We start from the raw sequence: 26096 nt of genomic DNA, 5'->3' as shown, positions 1-26096 counted from the left end.
CAAACCACAACAAAAAGACCAACCCGCGTCATGGGCATGTGATCTCCAGCCACAAACGCCACACTTGCCCCGAGGCCCGACCAAGTAACTTGTCTCTCTCTCCCCGTCTCTATCTTCTCTTGACCACTCCCCTCATCCCCTGCCATTATTTTTTTATCATTATGGCTTCAGCAGGCGGCCGCCGATGGCAACAGTTCCTGCAGGAGCTGGTCATGATTGCCGGCACAGTGAGTGACATTCCATGCCCTACTAATCATGGTTCAGAACTGACGCTGTCTCCAGTCGGCCTCTGCCTACTTTCTCATTCGCTATCTCCTGTCGCGCGTTGATTTCGATCCAGAGAGCCAGAAGAAAGAGGAGCAAAAGCGGAAGTCTGCTGCTATCTTGCGCAGATTGGATGGCGGAGATGAATCGGACGGCGACTCGCCGCGGAGAGGAGGGACAAAACGGGGAGGACGCCGACAACGTCGCGGGGAGCTCTCCCTCACTCAATATGAACAAGCGATCGCTATGGACGTTGTCGCCCCGGAGGATATTGCTGTCTCGTTCGAAGACATTGGAGGACTTGACGAGATCATCGACGAATTAAAGGAGTCGGTCATCTACCCGCTGACCATGCCGCATCTGTACACCTCTACATCTTCTCTTCTCACCGCGCCATCTGGCGTGTTGCTCTATGGTCCGCCGGGGTGCGGCAAAACCATGCTGGCCAAAGCCCTCGCCCACGAGAGTGGAGCCTGTTTTATCAACTTGCATATCTCGACTTTGACGGAGAAGTGGTACGGTGATTCCAACAAGCTTGTCAATGCGGTATTTTCTCTTGCGCGCAAACTCCAGCCCTCCATTGTCTTCATTGATGAAATCGATGCGGTGCTCGGGACTCGGAGAAGTGGCGAGCACGAAGCCAGCGGAATGGTCAAGGCAGAATTCATGACGCACTGGGACGGTTTGATGTCCGCCAATTCTATGGGAGAGCCGCAGCGCATTGTTGTTCTTGGCGCAACCAACCGCATTCAGGATATCGACGAAGCCATCCTCCGACGAATGCCCAAGAAGTTCCCAGTTACCCTCCCTCCGGCGGCACAGCGACTTCGCATTCTCAGCCTGATCCTCAAGGACACCAAGGTCGACCGCGACAATTTCGATTTACATTATTTGGTCAAGACAATGGCCGGTATGTCTGGTAGCGACATCAAAGAAGCGTGTCGCGATGCAGCCATGGTCCCTGTGCGGGAACTCATTCGCCAGAAGAAAGCCAGCGGCGCGCAAATGACTGCGGTTGATCCTCAAGAAGTGCGCGGTCTTCGCACAGAAGACTTTTTTGGTCGCGCCGGTGGTATAAAGGTCTTTCCGCAGCCTACGCCGGCCGCAGCCATGGTGGCCAGGGCGGCCAAGGACGCGGATAAGGAAGAGAAGGAATGGAGCACCGAGGATGAGACATCCTCTGAAGCCGACGCGCGACCTGCAGTGATGGCTGAGCCTCCGGAGTGACTTGTATAGTTTTTTGATGTTATCGTAATGGCATTCGCCGCGCGAGAGGGCGTTGGATCTTGGATATGTCGGATTGATACCGGGGTCATTACCTGGGTCTTGTTGCTTGTCTTGCACGATCTTTGTCTATAGAACTGTCGACGGATTTCATGTATAATGTACACATTTAATACCATTGCAGCGCATACATCCACGTTAAGGTGTCAACCGCGTACGGAAGGTACCGGTACCTCTCGCTCGGGAGAATCCCCCAGCCAACGTCATGTACTGCTACTTGCTCGCCGCCTGCCGATCATCCACCAGCCCGACCGAACAAGCGTCTCTCCTTCATTACGCCGGTGGCTTCTTATCCTTCTGGCCCGTCCCTGTACAGAGTCTGCTACCAACAACCCGGTTGGTTTTCCGCCATTCTTTTCCTTCCTCGTCCTCCATTCTCCGTGCTGTTTGTTCCAGGGTGGGTCGCCTCCCTGACTCCCTGGACAACCATCATTCCCGGCCCGTTCCATCACATCATCCGCAGAGGTGGCTCACTGGTGATCCGCCTTGTACGAGAGGAAGTGGCAGTTGTGCTATAAACTACTCGCCTCCAGAGTTCCGGCTGGTTGCATGATTGCGCCTTGGCCTGTGTTGCTCGGTCGTAAGGCCACGAATGCGCCTCTGAGGGTGGATGACGAATGGGTCTCGTCTAGGAGACCACCGATGGCAATCAGTGCCCTGGCGACGCACAACTGGTCTTTAAGGGAGCAGACGAACCACCACCCTTGAAGCAAGGCTTCTACCAGCCTCACGGATAGGAATGAGTCCCCCAAACACCTTTGCCAATGCTTCCCCGAGCTCCAATCCCGTCAGCGCAAGCGCCAGCACCCGCACGTCCACCTCCGAGATCCGGTCGCGTCCACGCCGCTTCGTCTCGTTAATGGATGGAGATGACGATACCAGTAACAGCAATATCTCCTATAACAATGACTTGCAACCGCTCTCCTCTGCCACTCCGGAAATTGGGGCCACGAGGTCCCGCGGTGCCACTCCTTCGCCCTTGTCGTCCCGTGGTGTTTCGCCCCTACCCATGATACGCCCATCTCGTGCCACCGAGTCGTCCAATCGCGGCGTCCGCAACGAAATTGCCTCTGGTTGGAACGGATCTCCAAAACAGTCATCCTCGCGCGGGCCGGTGGACTTCTTGGACTCGCCATGGTCATCCCTCCAGAGCATGGCCTCTTCAGTATTAGGGAGCGACATGGGACGAATAACACCAAATAGCGCCGCCCAGGTCCTTTCACGGAGGAAACCATCGAGACCAGATCTATACTATAACGCGCCGAGATCAAGCAGTTCAACCTGGGGTCCCTCTGGGCGTTCGACTCCGGAAATTGGAGCCGGTACAAAGGAAGAACGGCAGGCGATGGTGCAGGCGAAGAAGCGCGAGGCTCTTTTACTTGCTGATACCGGTCCAACCTCGAGCCGCGATCTTCGGCATAAACGAAGGATTTCTGAAGACTATTCAGATCAGGCGCCTGATCCAGAACATGACGAGGAGGCCTTGGCATACGTTCACAATGTACAAGCAAGTGACAGCATCACGGGCGTGACGATCAAATATGGGTGTCAAGCTGCGGTCTTCCGCAAGGCGAACGGCTTCTGGCCCAATGATGACATCCAAAGCAGAAATACGGTTCTTTTACCAGTTGATGCATGCACAGTGAAAGGCCGACCCGTGCAACCCAAGGACAGTCTGAATCTCTTGAACAAGTCTTCTCGCGATTCACTCGAAGACCCCAAAGGCAGCTCTATTGTCCCGTTACCCACCCCTTCTCCCGCACGAACAACCTTCTCTCGCTCATCTGAGCCGGAACGAAATCGGACCTGGAAACATGAGTCCTGGGTACAAATAGATGGGTTCCCTGCGCCGGTGGAGATTGGCCGTGTTCCTCGAAGGTCATTAGGATTCTTTCCTCGCACGCGGCGAAAATCGATCCACTACACAGACATAGAGCCATCTGGCTCCTCTCGAGAAAGCCCCAGACTCCCCTCCCCGCCTGGATCACCGCGGTCTTCAGCAGGCAAAGGTCCTGGAACTAAATCTGGTGACGAACAACCAAAGCCAACAGGCCCCTCGTATCCTACCCGTCCACGCCATCTCCGCCAGCGCAGTAGCATCCAGCTCACTGGTACGGGAGTTGGCACACTTGATCGCACCTCAACTGTCCCAGGACCTGCTTTGGATGGCCTGACCCGATTTTTCGCACAACACATGCCAACGCTAGCTCCACCTCCACCACCCGCCAACCTCCGAAGATCCTCCTTCGAGTCCGCATCAACAGTGACCTCCACCGCATCAAACGGCCTCGAGAACATTGGCGGCGCCTTCGAAGGCTGGGTCCGAAAAGTCACCACTCGCGCCAAAGCCGGACTCAGTGAGCTGCAGCAAGGATCACCGAACCAGCGAGCGTACGATCGAGGCCGCCAAACAGGCATCCGAGGACCGGGCGATCTGATCGAGCTAGACGACGCTTGCTCCTTGGATGGCCGGAATTCTCCTGCTTCCTTTGCTCGTGTACCAACACCCGATCTGCAAGGCGCTGCCTCCTCGTCCTCGTCTTTCCGCTTCGCCAGCCCCTCCGTGTCTACGACGAGCAGGTCTCGCGCAACAACGGGCCTTGGAGGCGGAGGTGGGTCGACTTCTCATGCCTCCGAGCGTCTGAAAGACGACTGACCGACTGACTGACTGACTGATGTGTCTGATTTGCCATCTGCAACCTCGTACATAATAGAGTCTTCCGTCTTGTCTGTGGATTGGATTGCAACGGAATGTTCACGATTTGCATTTCATCTCTTCTTCTTCTTCTTCTTCTTCTTCTTCTTCTCCTCCTCCTTCCCCTTCTCCATTTTTTCTTCTCTCATCTCAGAGACCCGTTCATTAGCGAGCTTCGTCTTTTTCTCCTACTTTTATTTTTCTTCTTCGCAGCGACCTTTCGAATAGGAATGACTATTGAACTCAAGTCTCGCATGCACATGGCCGATCTGGACAGATTGATGCTCCGTGCGTACTGCCGCCGATTTGACACGATAGGGGATTGTTTGGATGGATGGATGAGTGGATGGTTGGTGTGTGTATGTCAAGATGATAATAAAGCTGTTGTGGCACGATCTTATTTATGTCTTGTTTGGTCGGCGGTATCATCCCCGAGGTCGTTTCGTTTCTGGCAGACATCGCGGATGTACAAGTCTGGTGGCAGTGCGTCCTGTATCATCGAATTTCACAATATAGTGCTAGCTATGGAGAGTTGAACCGTGTGGCCTGTGCACTAAGGAATCGTAGCTCCGTCATCAAGACCACCAAGGACATCTCTACGATTAAAAGGTAATTGGGCCTAATGATTTCGCAAGACGAAAAAAATTACCAGCCCAAGTCATTTCCTGTCTACGCTTGTGGTGTTTTTGCCGACACAGTTCGGGGTCGGCAAGAGGACACGCGAAATGAGATACGTGCTCTAGCTCTGCATATATACAAGAGAAAGGCATTTGCAGTTTTTTTCTTTTTTGTTTTTTCTTTAAAAAAAATCATATGTACAAGAAAGACCTGTGATAACAAATTGTGGAAATTTGGTTTCCTGCATGACAATGCTTTAGGGTTGACAAAACTCGTGTCCAGCCAAAATTCTGATTACTTGCAAGAAGACCAGTAGGCACCTCCGTAGACACACGTATACGGGGGTTGACACTGGGTAGAACCGGTATATCCCTGTCCGCCACACTGGCCCCACTGAGGAACGAGGGTCCCAGTAGGACTGGAGCCGGAGCCCGACGTTGTTGTAGTTGTAGTTGTAGTGGGAGTGCTGGAGGCACTGAGGTCGCTGACAACCTGGTCGAGGAAACCGCTGTTGGCGTATAGCTGCGACATATCCCACATCATGACCCCTCCAAAGCTGCTATACTGCTTAGAATAAGCAATAGCAGCCTGGAGCTGGGATCCACTCGCATAACCGGCACCAGCAGCGCCGGAGTTAGCTGGAATACCTAGGAAGACCTTCACGTTGGGGTTTTGGCTGCCCTTGGCCCAAGTGTCCCACACATCAAAATTGAAACTAGATTGAGTAGTTGCTCCCGCCTGGAAGTTAGATACTTCGCACCAGTTGTTATAGAATTGCACCATGACAAAATCGAAAGCAACAGCGGCCAGAGTCGTGCCATCAGCAGAATCGGGATAGACACACTGGGGTGCAGCAGACAAGTAATACTGCTTTCCACTGGCGGCATCCATCAAGCTGCGAAGCTTGGCGCCGAATGCCGGGAGGTTGTTGACTGTTGACTCAAAATCGAAATCAAAACCATCGACCACAGCTTCTCCAAAAGGACGGTCGATCGCGACACCAGTCTGGGGGCCGAACATATTCCATACTGTCTGCGCAGCATTTTGAGCATCCGTTGTGGAAGACCATCCCCCCTGAGTATATGTAGAGCCTCCGAGTGACAGAAGAATCGTCTTGCCGTAGGTGTTCTGGCAGGTCTCAATATCATCCCTGAGCGGCATTTAGAAGATGTAAGAGTGGTAAATAGGAGGGACCTACGCAATCTGAGTACAGTTAAGGACATTGGGGTTGTCACTAAATGCGGTGCAGTTGTTTCCAGCGTTGGCAAAGTTTGTAATTGGAGGTGTAATGCCGTTCATGAATGCAAGGGGGATAACCTAGCAAGCCGTTTAGTTTTGTTAACATATGATAACAGATTCATACTCACATCGATATCAGTGTCTGAAAGTAATCAAAGTTTCCAAGGTTAGCTTATATTTTCGTCAAATATAGCTATTAAGGTCTTAATGAAAACCTACTGGAGCAGTAATAGGCGAGATTCTGCTGAGCAAGCGAGCCGCTACCCTGATTGTAGGAGTTTTGTCCTAATTGCGGAACATGTCAGCTCTATATCCAATCGTATCAGCTCACGTGTAGGAGCCTGTCCTTACCCCAGTATACTGCGATGTTTGAAGATGAGCTAGGATTAAATCCAGCGCGAGCAAAGGGGGCTAGGGTCAGGGCCAGGGCTGGGCCCAAAATGCTCAATGAGGAGATCATTATCTAGATAGATAGATTGAACAATGATGCACCACAGGCAGTTTAGAAGTGAAAGGACGTGATAAGAAGCTTTGACGCGGTTGATGTTTATGGTAGGTGATCTTCAAGGGGTTACCATGTTTATTATATACGCTCCCGCCTGGAATGCTGGAAGGAAAAAGTAACATCCGGAGGTGACTTAACCCTCCAGGGTTTGAAGTAGAGTAACGTGGACCCTGAAAGGCTCATGTGTATGTGATGTGTGACATTAGAATCCTCTAGCGCCTCGTCGTTCAAGTAAATCTGTAAGCAATGGAGCAGATAAAAAGTCAAGGAGCATCAATGCTTTCACAGACGATGTTACTACACGCTCAGGGGTTAGGGTAGCAACTGCCATTTTTCAGATAAGGCTCGCAACGTTGAGTTGCCAGCGACATGCTATACTCAAACGATATGCGCCACTCGTATGATATGCAACATCCGCATGGCAGGGCAAGAAGCAGAAGGAGGTCAACTGACGCTTAATATCAGATATTAAAGGGACTTTAGTTTGTGGATGAATCTTAGCCCATCTGGAGTAGGCCAATGGAATACCGTTGCGTCCATGCAACTGTGCAGTAAACCCAGTCATAAGGGTGGCATTTTGGATGAAACTTAGCTACATTTGGTGGCTGAAGAAATCAGGGCATGCAGCCACTCTGCTATGTAGTAATAATACTACCAATTATACTTCAGCTTGTTGGAGGATGCATCACATCCTTAAGCGAGATTGCAGGACTCTCCAGTTTCTTTGATTCATCTGGCAACGTGGCCTCATACCTTATCGTTCGTTAAGTAGACGTGTCCGTTCCTTTGGTGTCGCACCTACAATTTCATGCATGGAGCAGAACTGGACTTCATTTGATCAATGTTAGATTACTCTTTGTTTAGATCTCAGCCAGTCAACATGGCACTGTAGCCGCCCGTAACATTGAGTGGCGTTCGGCCGTCCCTCGTCAACCCCGCTCCACCGATTATCACCCTTGTCTATATCCTTCCCGTGAGAACTCCACGGACAATCTAACCACAAACAGAGCGCCCAGTCGCATCAATTCGGCTTTCTTTTTGGTAGTATTTGAAAATGTCGGACCACCACCTAAAACGGAGGTAGGCTGGGAGAGCAGCAAAATCTAATATTCACCGAGCGCGCGATCCGTCTTACTGAACCGTTTCTTGCAAATGGCGGTTCTAATAGCCTTGTCGGCCTTCTTTGTTTCTATAAGTCTTCTCTAGCTGGAGAATGGCTGCGCACGTAGTGCATGCCTTCTCTGTACTATATAACCTAGGCCTCGTGCGGAGCCGCGATTGTCTAGGTTCGATTCGACTCGGGACCGCCAAGACCCAAGTTCTAGTTCTCGAAACCTAGAATCGCGGGCCCAACTCTAAGAGTCTTAGAGCCGAAACTTAGATTCCAGACTAAATACAGAAGTAGGCCAAACAATACAAACATTCCAGTCGCGTGATTGTCAGGACTGCGGTCTGATAGCGCGCGATACTACTATACAGTGGTCCCAGGCACGAGGAAGCTAGAGTCAGAGAGAACTTCGTCATAGCGGTCTTTTTAGCCTACTTGGAAAGCCCGCGCCTGGTTGCACTCACGATGATCCAACGCAGCGCAGGCCATTACCGTTGTCACGTCGTCCACAGGGTGGTATGATGACATAAGTGCTATCAAGCATTATATATTTAATCATAATTTTATTAGGTATGCGCTTTTCAATGGTTTTAACATTTTGACCAGGACATAGGTATGCAAAACCCCGGCTTCTATGTGTGGGGATTACCGATTTCTCTTCGTGGACGCCACAATGGTGGCACGTCATCCCCCATTAGCTAGATATTCGAACTAAGAGCCATTGCTCAGAAGCATTTGGGTAGACAGTAGCCATACTAGGCCGTACGAATTTTGCAACCGACTTAATGGAATGCAATAGCATCATATATGCAGTGTGCAGCTCGCTCAGATGGAAACACTCAACTCGTGGGTCAGTAAGAGGTTGGAAGCATAATAGACGCAATGGTGAATGATTTGTATATAATGAGCTATGTATAGAAGAGTAATTTATGTATAGAAGAAATTGTGAAATATATCCGTATGGCCTTTCAAAGTGATGATGATAACGACTGAAAACTGGTATGGCAACAGTTTCAGGTTCAATTATGCTTGCGCAGCGATCAAGATCTGGTCTCACGGCGTGTTACTTCGCGCGTGGTCGAATTGCTCTTCTTTTCGGCATCTCTAGGCTTCCTGCCCCAAACCCGGCGCCTAGAATCCTTCATCAGCGACTGATAGCTCTGCAAAGAACCTATAAAATGAACTCACGCATATTCATAGCCATGAATGTGGGAATCCTTTAACTGCGCCCGGACTTCAGCCAGATACACTTGTACCGCCTCCGGGCTCCATGGAGAAGGTGCTCCGAAAGTAGTGAGCAACCACATTGCATAGCCTTCCATGCCAGTGACCCAGTGGTGGTAGTTGAGCTTGCCAACCTCCTTGAGCACCTTATCCCTAGGCCAAGCTCCAATAGGTACCTTGTAAATATGCTCGTGGACATCAACAAACCCGGCTTTCTCGATACTGGCTCGCATCGTTTCCTGAATTGTCAAGGGGCGGCCAGCTCGCTCAGCACACCCGATGAAGGTCTCACCCCAATTAGCCAGGACGCTATCCTCTTGTAGTGTATCGTCATCACTCTTCACTCGAATATCGAATTCCATTTGTTCGATCCAGCCGCCAGGCTCAAGGTTGCTTAATGATATTAGTTTTACACGTATAGGAGTATACGTTATCTGAGAAGGGGTTAGGACTGACTCATAGCACTGCTGGTACAACGTAGCCCATCCTTGATTGTCGAAAGATCCGAGCATATGGCGCAAATATACAAAGTCGAACTGCCTGTGCCATGTCCATTCCTGAAGGAGGTCGTCAACCTCGAAAATACAATTCGTGGGTACCCAGGTAACAGGGGGTGGAAACAGATCCACGCCGCGGACAATGGCTAATAGATCTCAATGAGCGAACGAATAGCATGGTAGAAATATGGAGCGCTTACCAGATGGGTACATATCTGCGACGTCGCTAGCTACAAATCAGCGATATCCCCGGATAGGGTGCGTGGGAATTACATGGCCCAATTTCCTTTGCCAGTCCCGACATCGAGAATATGCTAGATTCGTCATTGGTATGCTGTTGTACCGAGGAGACAGGTATAGCTCTCACTTTAGGGGAATTGCCAATAGGAGCTCGATGTAGTAGATTAGGCTGGTAGTAGTCTAGCAGAAGACATACAACGTGGCTTTGGTAATTAATTTAAAAAATCAGCCATCTTCGGGTCAGGGAAGCTTAAAAAGAGGGGCTTATCTATTACCCGGTCTCATAGGCCTCGAATTGCTGGTCATTGGATGGACTCCTATAAACCAATTTTAGTCTTGATCCTCAGTGTGGACGCATAGGATTCCCACCAGTAGTCCTCTGGCTTCAATGCCTGGTATCTGCCCGCCAAATTAGTCCTGCTATATATCCTGAACTTAATGATGATAGCTTACGTTCGACCATGTTGTAAACGACCCCTGGCTATTTCTGAAACGATGGATGTAGTATCTCTGGTTCATTTGGTGAGCTCAATTATCATTGATAATACCCCTGGAGTTGGGCTTACTCACGACTGCCAATCCGAGTCTTCTAGGCTGTCGTAACCAGGATCCTGTCGGTCGAGGTGAGAAAATATCAAATAAGGACACATAAAATTCCTCACCACATCAATATGGCCTGAGGCCATGCTTTCTAGTTATCTTGAGCAGGCTGCTAACAAACCCTGACCTGATGGAAGGTCTTGAGAGTTCCAGGGTCGGGCGTTGCTGTGCGGGGGAGGTGGAAAAGCCGAACTCCTTATTTGGTAAGCGAGCTATAGTTGCCGAGTGCCGATTAGGACCGGCCTCCATTCCTTCGGGCGCGAGAATAAATTAAGGGGGAAAAAGCCCACAAACTCAATGAACGGATCCATCTAGCCCAAATCCCTAGCTCAATCTGTCGCTTTCCTTCATGCCTCACGATTGTGCACAAGAACATTTTTCCAGAAAACGTCGTTATGCTGCAATCGGAGTTGGACACACTAGGGACTCGCTTTCTGGTAGGAATCCGACGATTTCGGTTTGACGAGAATCAAACGATCATGACTGGCGACAATCTATAGGAGAAGAATCATATTACCATCCCAAACGTCAGGGTCTGCAGTCTGAGGGAGTTTATACAATAAGACATGATACATATAGCATTAACAAGGTGAGCAAGGGTTAACTATACCCTAGCACACGATGACCAGGAGTTAATTGAGGGGCCGTCCTCCATTGTTGAGCGTAGAGTCATCCGAAGTTGCACTGTATAACAGACGGACACATTTCTAGGCCCGAGGACAATCATATTCAATACTATACTACAGTCCGACTAACCCAATTTGGAAATCGAACTAGGGTTTATTCATGTAAAACAGGTGACGGTAGTTAAAATTTCCCTAGTCTGTTTATTAATCGATGTTTATTAACTAATGTTAACAAGTCAACTTAGTTATTAGATCTCATAGTGTGTTTATTAATCAGGATTACATTATCATTAATTGCATAATCGTTGTAGCCATGGAACTGGTTGCCAAATCCAGGCATTATACGGGTTTGGATTACTCAACACTCTCAAGGTCGCAGTAGGTTAAAACGTTGTCAGCAGTATTTATTCCCAGTAACCGACGTAAAAGACGCCGAATCGTGGTGAACTTGATGCGCTGAAGAAACTCAACTGAGATACGTGAACATGCCTTTGTTCCAGATATCCAAAATTTTGGTGATTGGAGGGACGGGTGCCCAGGGCCTACCCATTGTTCAAGGTTGCTATACACGCTCTGTTTTGCCTACTACTCACTTGAACATCACTGACTATTAGGGCCGCGTTCTAGAACTTGTCAAAGATCGACGGTACCAAGTCCGTGTCATGACTCGAGATACGAATAGTCGACGGGCAAAAGACTTAGCAGCATTGGCTGGTGTAGAGTTATTCCAGGGAACCTTTGCCAGTGAGGATGACCTGACTAGTGGATTTACCGGCTGTGATGGTGCTGTGAGTATTTCATCTTACTCCATGCTATTTTGTGAAACGGCTCCTTCCCGGAAACAGTTCATCGTTTTCATACTGAGCCAGAATTAAATAGTTTGTGAATATCGACAGCTTTAACTGCGGCGAAAAATCAGAGCTCTTTTGGGGCATACGAGCTTATGAGATAGCAATCTCCGTTGGCTTGAAATTCTATGTCTGGGGTAATCTTGACTACGGATTAAAAAAGGGTGACTGGAACCCAAAGTATCGATGCGGCCACTACGACGGCAAAGGACGAGTCGGGGGTAAGTCAAACTTCTCCTCCCCAATGATACAGGAGTTTAACGGAGCATATGCCCTTCGCACAGAATGGATATTGCAACACCCAACTTCTCAAATGGGGGTAGCCCTCTTCACTACCGGGTAAACGAACCCAATCTACTTTATTACTAGCGGCACTATCGCATACTAATCATTTTCTTTTCATGCTGAATTAGACCATATATAGATATGGCACTCTCTCCTTTGACCATCATGACGCCGCGACTTATCGATGGAGTAGTTACATGGTCGGTCCCCCTAGGTAAGAGACCCAAACCGGAAATTGACCCAGAATCTAATGCTAAAATATTCACAGGGGAGGGAGAAATTTCTCACGTGGCCCTCTCAGACTGTGGTATCTATGTACGTTGGCTATTTGACAACAATGATCGAGCAAATGGTCTGGATCTTGAAGTGGCCATTGCCCACATCTCGTATTCCGAAATGGCTGCTGCTTTCACAAAGGTGACAGGAAGGCCTGCACGTTACGTGGATGTTCCATTTGCAGAATATTTCAAGGCATTCAGTGGGCGTGAGTCGTTCATGAACGTGTTGAAAAATCCACGTATGGGGTTGATGTCCAAATTGCGATTCGGGTTTGGCTTTTCAACTAAACAACCATCTTCTTACAACGCCGACCCGGCAGATCCTGCCACATTGAGCTTTGAAACGAACTTCACAGGGTTCTGGAACCTATGGAGAGCGAGCAAAGGTAACAAGGGGGTCATGAGAAGAAACTACGAATTGCTGGACGAAATACATCCAAATCGAATCAGAAGTGCTGAAGAGTGGTTTACAAAAGAGGCAGAGAAAGGCGACCTCTGGGAGCGGGTAAATAATATGGCCCCAATACTCAAGTGGAGTGAGGACGGTGCGCACGGTACACTTTGAAATTGTTTTGTGGTAGGAGAGGAATATTGCGACTTCCACTTTATTAATAACCAGTGACCACTACATGTTTGTGACATGATCTCAGTTGGACAATGGACTACGTGGAGAGGGCATGTTCAAAGCTATTGTAAGGTGCTCGGCATTGCGGCTCCGTGCCCTGAAAGCTTATCGGTTTGTCTTGCTCCAGGGGCCCCTAGAATAAGCCAGAAAAGGGGAACCAGGAACAGGTACAGTAGTGTTCCCGTAGTCTGAAACTCTTTACCAGCTGTATCCGTTTCTACTTTGAACAGCGGACATGTGCTCCGTCTTGGGTTTTTGGCCAATAAGTCAGTCCAGTGGCATTCCCGGATCTCCAGTGGAAGTATTTTACTGTTTATGTAGGTTGTCTTCTAGTTGCCCTATCTCTGGTCAACTTCTTTCCTGAACCACAGGGAAAACCTCTGGAGGAGATCTCGGAAATTTCCGAGAAAGACGAGATTGCCCATGAAAAAATTCCTGTGATCCGAACGAGTTCTAAGGAGTTTTTGGTCTGAAAACGACTTATATGTGTGACATGCATATTGAATTTTAAAGCTAGCGAGTGCACTATACCGCTAGCTCTACAAGGGTATCAGCAGCGCGTGATGATGAGCAAATTGAGATGCAGTGTCTCTCGTTGGCTTTTTCTAAAAAGAAGAAAAAAGTCGCTCGAAGTTAGAATCGAGCTATTTCCCTTATCAATTAAACGGCTAGGAATCCTCATGGACAAACCGGAAACCTCCATATCCGACCAGAGTAAACGGAGCCCAGTAAAACGGACTCGACCAATCCAATTGGTCGATAATCATTTTCATCGTAGAAAGCAGAAATTCCGCATCAGGCACAAACTCAGCCGGACGTTGGCCCTCCACTTCCGTATCAGACCAATTTTCTAGCAGCCCATCCAAAAGTATACCGGCCTTCTCTCCATCAAGCTGCAATAGCTCCATTTGGGACTTCCGCATAAGCTCTGCAACAGAAAGCTGTGGCATACTTCTCAGATGGCGATAGAACAATGTCATAATCAACATGGAACCAAAGTCGCTCACTTTCCAGAGAGACCCAACATAAGCTTGGCAGCCAGTGCTCAGAACCACGTGGGAGAATCCAAGCACTTCATTACTTAGAGTCGCTTTTCCGAGTCCGCTGAGACATGCCGCAAACACGAGAAGATGGACGCTGCTACGGATGGCAGACATGTCAATCACGCGAAATTCTTGACCCTCGCCAATTGAAATCGACGAAAGCAGAGGGTTACGGTAGTTGACATCTCCGTGGGTTCCGACGTGCATGATCAACGAGCCGCCTTTGACGTACTCTCGAAATTCATCTCGCGTCATGTGAGATGCCTCAATAGGCCACGTTGCAAATGTGCGGGCTATATTGATGGCTTCGATTCCTGCCATGTGGAGGCTGGCCTCTTTGTTACTTCGTGTTGGATTTTCGGATGATTCTTTAGTGGGTGATTTGGCAAGAACGGATACCGTTGGTGTCATCGAGGCCGACCTTCTCCGGGAGAGGTGATGGAGCACACTCAGACTGGGGACTTGCGAGACCCCGGCGTGCATGATAAGTGGCTTCTCATCGAATACAAGGCTTGCAAATGGGAATGCTGTCATAGGATCAGACACTGAAAAAATGACGTGCGATTTCCTTCTGATTGTGTCTGCAAAGGGTTCCAGCAGCACTGCAGAGATCATCTGGGACAGCTTGTTGAGAGCATTTTTGCGTGCTTCCTCCTCTTCCCCAATGTATCCGGTCATATTGTGCATGATCTGCATTACCTGCATTACGGGCCTCCGGATATCAAAGACAGTCGTCGTTCCTTGATGCGTCTGTTGTATGCCGTCCCGAGTCACTGCAAATGAGATGAATCCACGGTGAGTAAAAGTAGCGTCTATTACCACGGAATGCTCATCGATGCTTTGATATAACAGTTTCGGCTCGATAGTAGAACTGGCGGTCTCGATGAAATCCGTCGCATAGGAGAGATTCCTGTCTCGTTCTAATTCATCGATATCCTTTCGCAGCTGCGAAACCTCTTGTTCCTGCTCTGAACTCAATTTCCTCAAAGAAAGCAGGGACCTTAAGAGTCTTCTTTTTTGGACTGATTCTGAGAGTGGTGTAGTATCAGGGACTCCAGTCATTCCAGGAATGTGGGTGGCTTGAGACTGTAGAGATTCGAGCACAGCCCGTGCTCTACTCATCTCAATAAACAGTAGGGCATGTTCAGACCATGAAATATCATCAAAATGCCCATGCTCGTATGCTGATATAAAACTCACGGGGACCCCTGAGCTTTCCCATCTCAAACAAAGACGTGCGAGGTTCATATAAACCTCTACAGACCACCCCTGACCGGAACTGCCAATCCTAGCATCCAAATCTTTCGTCTGGATACGACAAGTTTCAAGGATTTGACGAGCTTCGAGTAGCTTTGCAAAGCAAATCTCAGGTTCTTGATCTTTCATGATTTGTGCATAGTAACTGAGTCGTTGGGAGTAATCCATTGCACTCTCGGTCATCGTTTCAAAGAAGGGAGGCCAGATCTTTATGATCATATCGACAAGTCGCTGGGCTCGTTGCTTGTCCCCTGAAAATACAGCCATGATCAATGCGACCTGGGCATTCAAAGAAAATCCGGATTGAATACCGATTCCTTGCTGGAATTCCTCCAGTCTATCGTTGAACAATTCGTTATCATCAATAGTGTCAAAAATCTCACGGGCTTTGGCAGTATCGCCAATGCGATCACATGCCAGGATACGATAGAGATCTCTGCTATACTGCCTTTCCAGATCCGCGACCTCGTCCACAAAGCGGCGGAGGCTTGTCTCTGCTTTCAGGATATCGCCTTCATCCATCAGTCGGCGGAAGGTGTTATCCGCAGAAGCGTATCTCACCATGGCTGCATTCCAAGCTAAGCTTTTCCGCCATAGGCCCTTCACATTTTTTTCGGAAAAATGAGCATTAGGGTGAGTAAATCTCAGAATGTCGCCAGTTTCCAGTTTCTCGCGAAATGCAACGAAGCTCTCATCATGCTCAATCCAATAAGCCAGTTTGTTGTTCCATTCATTGAATCGCTGTATATCCTCACTCCGCAGATAAATGTTGTTCACTTCACTGCCGAAAGTCGACAACAATTGGAATTTACTCGTCGATATGGTGATACGGTCCGTCTGCAACGACGGTGTGTCCGGCGCCGATTGAATGATGGAGTCAAAGTGCTCAACAACTCCATCGACCATAGATAGCGCCTCCTCGATGAAGATTCGAGCTGCATCGACATTCCACATTTCGTTCTGTACGTGTGCTCGGCAGACCACGGATTGGAACAACGGAATCATGTCTCCGAGACGCTTGAATACTTCGTATGCACACTCCCATGCCAGCAAAGCAGTGTCCAAGTTCGAAAATTTGTACCATTCTTGATGCGCGTATCGGGATAAGATCATTCCAAGGCAGTGGGCCATTGTCTCGTTTTTTGCCTCAACGCCCCAAACTCCGATCGACGTCGCGATCGCTTTTATGTTGCCCGGATTTCCTCCCGTGATCCCTGTCAGAATCAGGTGTGTCTTCACCAGTTGAGCGTTCGCTTCATCTCTCCCAAAAAAATTGAGAGATTTCTGTAATTTGAGCTCGGACTCTGCGAGTAGGCCGAGCACCTGCTTGTTCAAGGGCCGTTCATGACGGGCCTTATTATGAAGACAACAGCCTTGTCGCAGTAGCACGGCAGCCTGACCGCGCTTGTTATTTGCTTCTCGAAACAGCTCTAAGGCAGAATCGTAAAGTTCTTTGACTCTGGGAACGTAATCATACTTAAGATCCAATTCAACCGGGTCCCACAAGGCATCGCTAAACGTGCAGCTGGTGACGTCGACAATAATCAGGTTCAGCGTGACGGGGCTGGCAAACGGAGGGCTTATAAGGTTATCTGCCTCTAGCAATTGGGCGTTGGCCATCTCCTCGTGATCTTCGAGTCTTTTGGATCTTTGGTATAGTTCTCGCAACAGGGCATCTGACGAAGGACTCTGGCTTGTGAGGTGCAACTCAGCGACCAGTCGGAACATGTATGTACCCATCCTGGTCACTCCGTAGGAATCGGCCTTGTCACGAAAATCAAGAAAAGTCTGAGCAACTTTCACAACTTTAGAGAGTTTGTCCTCGGCCGAGGTGGTCGCCTGGCGCATGGGACTGAGAGGGTGCAATAGTGTCGTGATATTCCTTGCTCGTGATGGATATCCGAGAACGGCATTCAAAACCAGAGACAATATTTGGTCACGGGGCAGGCTATGAGGTAAATACTTCTTGAAGTTGTCCATGAAGCTCTCTTGAATTTCAAAAGGGACGCTGGTGTTCCCGAGCATGGAAACGTTGACCGGTTTCCCATTCTCATGATAGAAGTGAAGTAGCGGGGGAAAGCGGCGGGTGTAGTCGGTTAAGACCTTATAGTTGGCATATCGTAGGCCCCATTCTTTGGGTAATTTATCGAGGAGATCTTTCAAGATCGCGAGGCTTTCATATGCATCTGCTGGCCTACCGGCAAGTACTGAATGTATGGCCGAACAACGAAGGTGCTCTGCGTAGACAGCAGGCTCCACCTCGGATATGTCAGGTTGCGTCTGCTGGAGATAATCCCAAGCAGCGTCCAGATCCCCAAGATACTCTTCTGCGAAGAGCGATCTGCCACAAAGATCGATGAAATGACCAAAATCCATTAGAGCTTTCGTGGACGGGCGAAAGAGTCTCTAAATTAGCCCTGCAACTGGAATTATGAAGCTCGATCTCGCTGAGCAGTTCCAAAAGCCCACTTACCTGAGGCCGGGTCAATATTATAAGCATGGTGGGCTCGGATGTGCCCGAAACTTCCAGTTTTCCACGCTATCATGAAACCCCGCGGGCGAATCGTCTAAAATTGCCCGATTAGAGTAAACGAATAAGCACAGGTTGGGCTGTGCCCCGCGAAGGCAGCAGAGTGAAATACACAGTAAATACTCTGGGAGCGGGACAAGCCATGCAAGATCTTCTTTCCTTGTGTGTTTTCTACAGAATTTTTATATCCAGCCTTGGCATTTTGTGAGACTAACAGTGCCAACAAATATGGGGCTTGGAGATGACTCCTTCCACCCCTGGTTGAATCGGTTGGAAGACCTAAAGGTAGGAATACTTTCACTGCCATATACAAAATGAAAATATCCTTTTCTTCGCAAATTATCTGCAAACTTCGAGCATACTAGATAAAAGCCCACAGCAGGTGGAACCAAGCAAATCCGCCGGGCGATCGGAAAACTGCAGCATAATTTCATGCAAGTCGACTGGTCAGCCTTTTTTGCCTTGGTGTGTTCTACGGGGTACCCGTTTAGGTCTTGGGTCGGCTTTTCGATGCGCCCAGGCGGGTTGGGTCGTGAGCGGGGTTTGGCGAGGCGTATGATGGACGGCGTAATAATCTGCAATCGCAAAATCCAGTGCATTTTCAACGACCTCACGCCTAAATGCCGGTCCAGGAAAAACGCAGATGGCTTTGCTGGAGAGGACTAAACACTGTCAGCGATCGCACGATGGTTCAGTATCAACTTCCCAGGGTCTCACCCTTAATGAAGGCGGTCACATCAAAGTGCAGTGAGGGAAAATAATCCAACTTTACACTAGTTTCCTGGGATAGTGCAGAGGTATTCTCTTGGAACTGGAACCCCTTCCTAGACAGGAGTTCTTGCACCCCATGAACATCCAACCACTCCGCACCAGTCTCGGCGTCAAATGCGTATCCCCAGGCCCTGGATAATGAGTCAGTTGGCTCTGTTGGAAAGTCAACTTCCCCGGAGCGCAGGAAAGTAAGCACTTTAGCCTGACGCTGAATACTTTGTGTATCTTCACTTTGGAACGCGTTGTAGAGACAAAGTGCCATCTGGTTTCGATTCGAAGCTGGTGGTATGAATCCAAATACCTCCTGGATCCTTAGGATATCTGACTGCCGGACTAATAGCTCGTATGCAGTTAGGCAGCACTGTTGAACCAAAAGCTGCATAAATTGCGTTTCTTCGCTTGAGTGTATGAATGGCTGAGTAACAAGGGGCAAGCTCGCGTGGGGAGACGGAAAGGGCAATGCCAAGTTATATCTGTTGCTGTTGAATTCCGTTGTTCTCGGGTCACCAAGTGGTGAGTCTGGAGGTAGTGATGATCCAAGAACCCATCGAGTTGGTCCATCAACTGAATTATCTATGGGCGTTTCGATGGCTTTTGACGGCAAGTCGCAATGCACTTCTTGTTGTCCTATATGCTGATGGTCGTCTGATTGGTCCATCCGCCAGCACTTGACAAAATCGGCCGCATTCTCACAGGCTTCGTTGTCGTCACTAACGCTGGGTACTGCTTGCGCCGCCTGCGCAAGAGCCAGGCATTGCCGGGTCGCCTTATGCAAGGCCGAGGCAATTTGCGAATAATTTTCGGGGGCTTTTGTGTCTAGCAATTGTTTGCTGAGACTAAGAAACGATTTGCTGATTTCTTGGGCTCCCCTTTCTAGCTCCTCCACACGGTTTGTCAAATTGCTGATTGTGTCGTCTTTCCGAATGCGATATGCCTGCTGTGCCCTGCGAAGCTGTTCTCGCCGTCTCTGTACAGGATGAGTTTAGGCGAGCTTCTTGGAGTAGCATAAACTCACCAGGGTGCGCTGCTGGGTGTCATTGAGTAGCGGGCGCCCTCGCTTACGGCTCCCCTGGCTCAACCGTATGGTATTGTCGCTTGCATCTGCCATCCTTTGGGCTCGATTAACAATTCCGCTATAAGTGTAGTTCTGTACGGGTTTAAGCCACGTCACAGTTCAAAGTTGATTTCAGGTTGACATTATTTTCATTGATGCGTGACGGCACAGACGTCGAATGCTTGCTGAATAATTCACTATTTTTGTGTTGAATAATCCAAAAAATAAAGTTAGCTATGCCAAGGCCACCAACCCACTCAACGCGGCTATGTTGGATAATCCAAACACCTGGCCGAGGCATCCGACTTTATTTTTTAGCTGCTCCTAACTACCAGTCCCTAGAAATGTGAGCCATGCTTCCACCGCATACTATATAATTCATTTACTATAAGCTCTTCATGAACGGCAGGAGGCTGCGAGAAAGGCGCAAAATCCAGAACTGTTAGTGGCTTCATGATGATCTAGTGGTTGGGGAATAGAAAAACGAAAGCATTGTCTCCACACATAGCCACTGTCTTTCACCACGTCTTTGAGCATAACAATAAATTCACCCATGTAATCGCAAGGCCATCATCCACGTTGAACATGTGCTACCGGTGCCAATTTCACGTTCAGGGCTGGCTTCTCCCACACGACATACGCGTCCTGGTTAATCCAGTTCCTGGAATCCGGAGCAATTTCCATATCAAAATTCCAGATCATACGAGCCAGAATCAGTCGCATTTCTGCATATGCCAGGCTATCGGAGATTCGTCAATGATCACGGTTCAACAGGTATTCTCAGGATCAAAATGCGCTGCGATCAACTCACTTTCGACCCAAGCAGTTGCGCGGACCCACGCTGAATGGCTGCACTGCGTTCCTCTTATCGGACTCAAATTCGGGCTCTCCCATGAATCTCTCAGGAATGAATTCTTTAGACTTATGGAAGTTTGCGTCAGACCGACTGGCGGCCAAAATCGGTACTCCGATAGATATATGCAACATTGTACGGTAAGTTTTCTCGACAGAACCAAGAGAATGGGGGGTTCGGTGCTCTTACGCCTCCGGGGTCCCATCGACCGCAAAGAAAATCGCCCTTGCCCTCAACCATGCGGGGGAAGCCGAAGGGAACAGGTGGATACATCCGCAAACCCTCATTCAAGACGGCTAGCGTATACGGAAGCTGGTTAACCGCCGACCAGGTAATCTCCCCTTCTGTCGCAAAAGCTCCTCGAATCTCTGCTTTCAACTTATCCATAACTCCAGGGACGGTGAGGATATAGTATGTCACACCGGATAGCAATGTAGCGGTGGTCTCAGAGCCGGCGATTATTAGCACGTAGGAATTAGAAACCAGCTCGTCCTCAGTCATGCCCTTGTCGACAGGCTGCTTGAGCACGTTGCTTAAGAAGTCGGGCCGGCCATTGTCTCCGGAACTAATACGGGCTTGAACCTTTTCGTGAGTCATCTTGTTCTGTGCTTTTTTCTCTTGTATTTTCTTCGGAACAATCCACTTCATCAGGTATCGGCCGAAGGGCAGACGGCGCATGATGTTAGCCCATGCTGCGGTTCGGAAGTGGCTAAAGATGACGGATACCCAGAAGTGGTACTTTGAATTCTCGAGACAGCCGAAGGATTCACCAAAGGCAAGATCACCAATGATGTCGAACGTCGTATAATTATACCAATTTGTCATATCGACTACCGTGCTTCCGGGGGTTGAGAGTTCGTGTAGCCGCTGGATCAACAGATCCATGTAGCCCTTAACGATAACTTCCTGTTTCTGGAGACTGGACTCGGAGAAGCCGTGTGCGAGAGATCGACGGTATCTCGTGTGCGTCTGGTCATCTGTTCGTAAGATGCTGGGGATATGGTTCGGCCCCACCGACACATGGCGCTGATCTTTGGGCTTTTGCGCCTTACCTGGGCGAATTGCGTAGAGTCTTTCCATGCATCCGGATTGATGATCGTCACTTCGCCCGGGGCAATGCGTACAACCTCGCCATATTTGGCATGCAATTTTTCTGCGTACAGGGGCAATTGTCCCTTTAAAATAGCGCGATATAGAGGAAAAGGCGTTGCTGCATTGAGCTTTGGGCCAGGAAAAGAGGCAAGCGGGTGAAAATAAAGGTTATAGCTCATCCAGGCGACAAATGCGCACAGGGACTGCTGTACTCAGCATACAATAGAAAAAGAATGGAACCAGATGCAACTAACGGTTAAGCCAAAGGCTCCAGATAGGATAACACCTGGACTGGTATTCGCAACGACTGCGGGGAGCATTGACCGGAGGGATCCCACGGTCGAGGACAAGGACATTGTTGAAGATTGGAATAGCGGACCTTTCACAGGTGGTCCAGGTTGTAGGAGCTGAATTATGTAATAGAGAGTCTCGATTTGCAAGAGAACTTGCAACTCATAACACTCCCATTGAATTCAAGTGCGGAAGCAATGACCTTAATAAATTTTGTAATCATTGTCCGGAAATTTGGTTCGGATATATACTCTCGATTATGATCGTTGTGAGTTGAATTAGATCTACCCGGCTGACATACCCCGAATGTGTGTGACAGCCTATGCATCTGATCATCATAAAGTTACGAAGACTATAGGTAGCATAAATTACCGAGAGAATATTCCGGTTGAGGGGAGTATCGTGCCAAGACGGGTCTGGTGTACATCACGTGATGCAATAATTGCGGGGATGGAGATTAGTGAGTTTCCCACGAATGCACGAGGCAATCCAAGACTAAATCACCATGGTCCCTCACGCTGGTATGTTGACTAAACCACAATTGTTATTGCACGTAATCAGAAGTGGCACAATAGAAGCAGAAGGCGTGCATGCAATAGGAGCACAGGAATGCTCTGTGTGTGGCGACACACGCGGAACTTGGAGCTGTCATCTTGAACTCCAGGGGCGAACGATCCGGATTCTCGAATTACATAATCGTATTCCTGCATCAAACATTATAGCTATAGATAGGCGCCTTGATTTATTACTTCTCCGGTTGTAATTGATTCGAGCTGCTGATCAAAGGTACGGCTGCTTAGGACGCCCAAGTATTCATTATATCTGGCTTCCGACAACGCTTACCCACGCGGCCTTCATGTACAGATCGACCGCCTCTGCCCATGATGACCACCACGTCTGGCACGTTCATGATAGCACATTTTTGTGACTTATATCGCAGATTAACTGCGGTTCCGAAATGAATAGCACTGATTGGTTTAGGAATTGTTGTATGTCCACATGTCCACAGCATCTTTCCAGGTCATGAAGAAGGGGTTTTGAAACGAAGCAACGCCTTGCTCCCCCAATTCATGGATCCAGGGATGGCCGCCCCGGGTCGAGGCGACGTGTTCTGAAGCGACGTTGTGGCCGTACCACCACCATCGGGCATGATCTTCAGGATTTGAGCTCAGAGGTGGGAGTCCGTATACCTCGATAACGCCAACTGAGAAGAAGCCCCGACAGTCATCACACCAAAAGCTTTCCGAGAGGTGAGCAGCGAGCGCTCGTGAGGCAGCAACACGCTTAGGACTCAGAGGAGCTTGTTGGTTGTGCATCAGAAAATGAACGAGCGACCACACTTGGTTAGGTTGCGAGGAAAGCGTGGCTGCGTTGGCGAGAGCTTTGTTGATGTCCGAGCCAGGAACGTCGGCTTGGGCGACGCAATCCGAGGGACTTCCGTAAATATTGGGATCCGGAATCAGTTGCATAACTTCGTCGAAACTAGGTATTACATCGAAGAGTTGAGTCGGCCACAGGGCAGCGGCTATGTTGTAGATCCTATGCTGCGTAGCGAGCACACTCACGCCGACGTTGCTGGTGCGATTCCAATAGGCGCAGTCTCCGGCAGAGGCAATCTCGCCCGGATACAACAGGATAGCCCTGCGAAGAGCTTCCACCGTCTGCTCCATGGTTAGGCCGCCTTTTGGGGCATCATATTCTGTTCTCGGACACTGGGTAGAATCCCACCACGGACCAGCAAAGCAGGTATCGAGGGGCCGTTGGACCACGCAGGTCGAGGGGCGGACCTCAAACTCAGCACCAGTGCAGGTAAGTCCGGGACCGCAAACGAGCGGGCGAGGAAACGGCCAACCATTTTGTTCCCGGGCATAGTTCAGACCGAAGTCGGGTTCAAAAGGGCCAAACTCGAGCGGATTTCCAATGCAGCTCTCCTCCACCTTTCGGAATGTAACGCACCTGCCCCTCACAGGTTTCCAGGCTTCCGTCTTGGGTCCAAGTTTGATACCGTAGTCGCCGACAGTGCTGGCAACGCAATCAGCATTGTAGCTGGAGATCAATGCCTCGTCAGTAGAGTTCGCGACGAAATCGGCGACACTGAAGCAGTATTCCCATTGGGGAGTGGATCCGTCACGGGCCATGGCCCATGGGCCCCATCTCTCGTGGATGTCGATCATGCACCACTCATCAGACGAGCAGATACCAGGCTGTTCATAACAATCGGGTCGAGCTGGGACCGGACAATACACGTCCTCGCAAGTCAATTTGACAAGTTCTCCCTTTGCGGCCGTGCGGATGACAGTGACATTGCCGGTCGTGTCGGCGTAGGTGAGGTCTTGGCTTGCAATGCTACAACCGCCCTGAGTAAACCACATTCGCTGGCTGTCATCCGGCACTCCGCATTGGACACCGCCGTCGCTGTCCCATTTCTGGATGTTGGTGTCCGTTGGGTAACTTTGCCATACGCGCTCGTCCCGTAACATTGCCCAACGGTCCTGAACCGCGGCAGGCCAGGAAGCACGGTAGTGTTCTGGGTTCGAATGAACATTGCGACAGAACGTCGAAATGACGAGGGCGAGAAAGACGTTTCGTTGGCTGTGAGTAGCCCGAGTGCGTGGCAAAAATATCGATGCTACCATATTGGCGGACATTTTTTGGACTTGCAAAGCAAAGCGTCGCGTAATGAGTGTGTCCTTAGTGTTGGAAATTCGCACCAAATGTCATCCTGTAAAACTCCTTCCACAGGTAGACAAGCCTATATATACACAAGGGGGACACCAAGTACAGTTGCAAAACACTCCACGAAATCCACGCGTAGACCCATGCCGCGCATACAAGTTCCATTCCACGAGAGGTCTGCGGTCCTAGTTAGCTCGTGAGTCCAAGAGCCATCCATTCCATGGAAGGTTTCGTGGCGTCGACGGAATGTATTTGTGGCATGGCAACATCCCAAAGGGCGTTGATAAGGTACAGATACACAAGGAAGACCAGGTAAAGTAGAGTAATTGGCAACGAAGTCTCATATTCGTAGCGAGTGACAATGCACATCTTGTCGCAATGCACGTCATGTAATTAATCACAGCTACTAATCACTGCAGCTGATCTTGTTATCAAGGACCCCTCTGACCATCCGAGGCCAATCTCCATTTTCCGTGCCTGCCTTATAGCTTCTCGGGCGTGGACGATGGTGCTGCCTGGCGAGAATGTGCCAAGTCGGCAATGCAATTGGATTCTTTCTCAAGTCAGCATAACATTGCAACGCCGACTGAACTTTCTAGCCTATTAGGCTGCAACACAGACGGTTGACCACGCATCCTATGCAGCTCGTTCGGCACCAACGACCATTTGCCGCTGAAAGGTTAGGCAGACTTTGGAAGAGGTGGGCTCAGAGGCATGAAACCGGCGAGGGCACCTAGTTGCTCGTACCCTGCTCGCTAAGACCGATGTCTCTAGGCCTGTCCAATTTTTGCAAAACAAAAGCGTAAATCCTCCCTAACAGCTCCCTAAGCCCTAAGATCCACACCCCGATACTTTGGAACTAACTAGATAACTTCCCATCCCTAGATCCACCCCTTCCATTAGGAAACTAGGGCTGAAATTAAGTTTGCGCATAGATGAACTATTGCTCCATAACATACTAAATTTACAGACGCGTTGCCCGACTATTTGTAATGGTACCACGCTCGGGAAGCAAGCCCTCTAATCCCATTGGGGTCGCGCCCCACTTTTTTGCCTGATTCCTACTGGCCGCCCGACTGGTATCCAGGGCCCATTGTTCCTACCCCCATGGGGTAGGATACGCTCAGCGAATTCCTGGGGACTGTCAGCTGGACCCCCACCGGTGAGAAGCGACGAAACGACCAGGGGTAGGGAATTGTAGGAATCTCTAAGGAATCAGGCGAATTCCTGACTACTAGGCGAATTCCTAAACTACTAGTTGAATTCCTAGCTATTTGGGACCTGGCAGCCAGATCAGAAGAGAAAACGATGAAAGTATTAAATATGAGTGCTATGGACGACAGTTCCAAGTTGGAGAAGGAAAGAGGAAAGGAAAGAGGAAAGGAAAGAAGAACAGCTGTCGAGCACTAGCGGATAAGTGATCGGCCACTCATTACCTAGTAGTGTAATGCTGGAATGTGGTCAAAACCATCAACATAGAAGATGTCTGACATTCTGAATATAATTTAGCTACCCCTTTTATAGTACAGAACGTATAATAAGAGAAATCAACGCACAATGTCAAGAATGTCATAAACAAAAGCAGTTTAGTGC

General features: G+C 49.3%; 8 protein-coding genes across 8 annotated transcripts; 4 read left to right on the top strand and 4 right to left on the bottom strand.

The window, feature by feature from the left end:
• Nucleotides 1–161: 161 nt before the first annotated feature.
• N7474_010724 (protein-degrading AAA family ATPase MSP1) lies at nucleotides 162–1491 on the top strand (the record flags this gene model as incomplete). Its single annotated transcript, XM_057202134.1, has 2 exons — nucleotides 162–227; nucleotides 283–1491. 2 exons carry the CDS (start codon nucleotides 162–164, stop codon nucleotides 1489–1491), a joined length of 1275 nt encoding a protein of 424 aa, XP_057047418.1.
• Nucleotides 1492–2287: 796 nt separating this feature from the next.
• N7474_010723 (putative LysM domain protein) lies at nucleotides 2288–4204 on the top strand (the record flags this gene model as incomplete). The annotated part of the gene is made up of 1 exon (XM_057202133.1): nucleotides 2288–4204. One exon carries the CDS (start codon nucleotides 2288–2290, stop codon nucleotides 4202–4204), a length of 1917 nt encoding a protein of 638 aa, XP_057047417.1.
• Nucleotides 4205–5155: 951 nt separating this feature from the next.
• On the bottom strand, nucleotides 5156–6560 carry N7474_010722 (class III chitinase; the record flags this gene model as incomplete). Its single annotated transcript, XM_057202132.1, has 5 exons — nucleotides 5156–6011; nucleotides 6060–6178; nucleotides 6229–6242; nucleotides 6320–6385; nucleotides 6452–6560. 5 exons carry the CDS (start codon nucleotides 6558–6560, stop codon nucleotides 5156–5158), a joined length of 1164 nt encoding a protein of 387 aa, XP_057047416.1.
• A 2193-nt stretch (nucleotides 6561–8753) lies between these two features.
• N7474_010721 (S-adenosyl-L-methionine-dependent methyltransferase) lies at nucleotides 8754–10360 on the bottom strand (the record flags this gene model as incomplete). Its single annotated transcript, XM_057202131.1, has 7 exons — nucleotides 8754–8844; nucleotides 8902–9330; nucleotides 9394–9580; nucleotides 9635–9660; nucleotides 9950–9991; nucleotides 10044–10073; nucleotides 10245–10360. 7 exons carry the CDS (start codon nucleotides 10358–10360, stop codon nucleotides 8754–8756), a joined length of 921 nt encoding a protein of 306 aa, XP_057047415.1.
• A 1202-nt stretch (nucleotides 10361–11562) lies between these two features.
• N7474_010720 (uncharacterized protein) lies at nucleotides 11563–12876 on the top strand (the record flags this gene model as incomplete). The annotated part of the gene is made up of 4 exons (XM_057202130.1): nucleotides 11563–11688; nucleotides 11780–11969; nucleotides 12173–12247; nucleotides 12302–12876. 4 exons carry the CDS (start codon nucleotides 11563–11565, stop codon nucleotides 12874–12876), a joined length of 966 nt encoding a protein of 321 aa, XP_057047414.1.
• A 728-nt stretch (nucleotides 12877–13604) lies between these two features.
• On the bottom strand, nucleotides 13605–17612 carry N7474_010719 (CHAT domain-containing protein; the record flags this gene model as incomplete). Its single annotated transcript, XM_057202129.1, has 1 exon — nucleotides 13605–17612. One exon carries the CDS (start codon nucleotides 17610–17612, stop codon nucleotides 13605–13607), a length of 4008 nt encoding a protein of 1335 aa, XP_057047413.1.
• Nucleotides 17613–18213: 601 nt separating this feature from the next.
• Nucleotides 18214–21892, bottom strand: N7474_010718 (uncharacterized protein; the record flags this gene model as incomplete). Its single annotated transcript, XM_057202128.1, has 8 exons — nucleotides 18214–18428; nucleotides 18484–19504; nucleotides 19553–19684; nucleotides 20186–20330; nucleotides 20403–20512; nucleotides 20634–21413; nucleotides 21497–21739; nucleotides 21791–21892. 8 exons carry the CDS (start codon nucleotides 21890–21892, stop codon nucleotides 18214–18216), a joined length of 2748 nt encoding a protein of 915 aa, XP_057047412.1.
• A 1257-nt stretch (nucleotides 21893–23149) lies between these two features.
• N7474_010717 (uncharacterized protein) lies at nucleotides 23150–24304 on the top strand (the record flags this gene model as incomplete). Its single annotated transcript, XM_057202127.1, has 2 exons — nucleotides 23150–23498; nucleotides 23574–24304. The coding sequence occupies 2 exons, from the start codon at nucleotides 23150–23152 to the stop codon at nucleotides 24302–24304; spliced, it is 1080 nt and encodes a 359-aa protein (XP_057047411.1).
• Between the last annotated feature and the right edge of the window lie 1792 nt (nucleotides 24305–26096).

This window comes from Penicillium riverlandense, assembly GCF_028828495.1.
Source record: "Penicillium riverlandense strain IBT 135883 chromosome Unknown utg000011l_segment0_segment0, whole genome shotgun sequence".
NCBI lineage: Eukaryota > Fungi > Ascomycota > Eurotiomycetes > Eurotiales > Aspergillaceae > Penicillium > Penicillium riverlandense.
The sequence above is the reverse complement of the archived record's forward strand: the minus strand, read 5'-3'. Positions and strand labels throughout refer to the sequence as shown.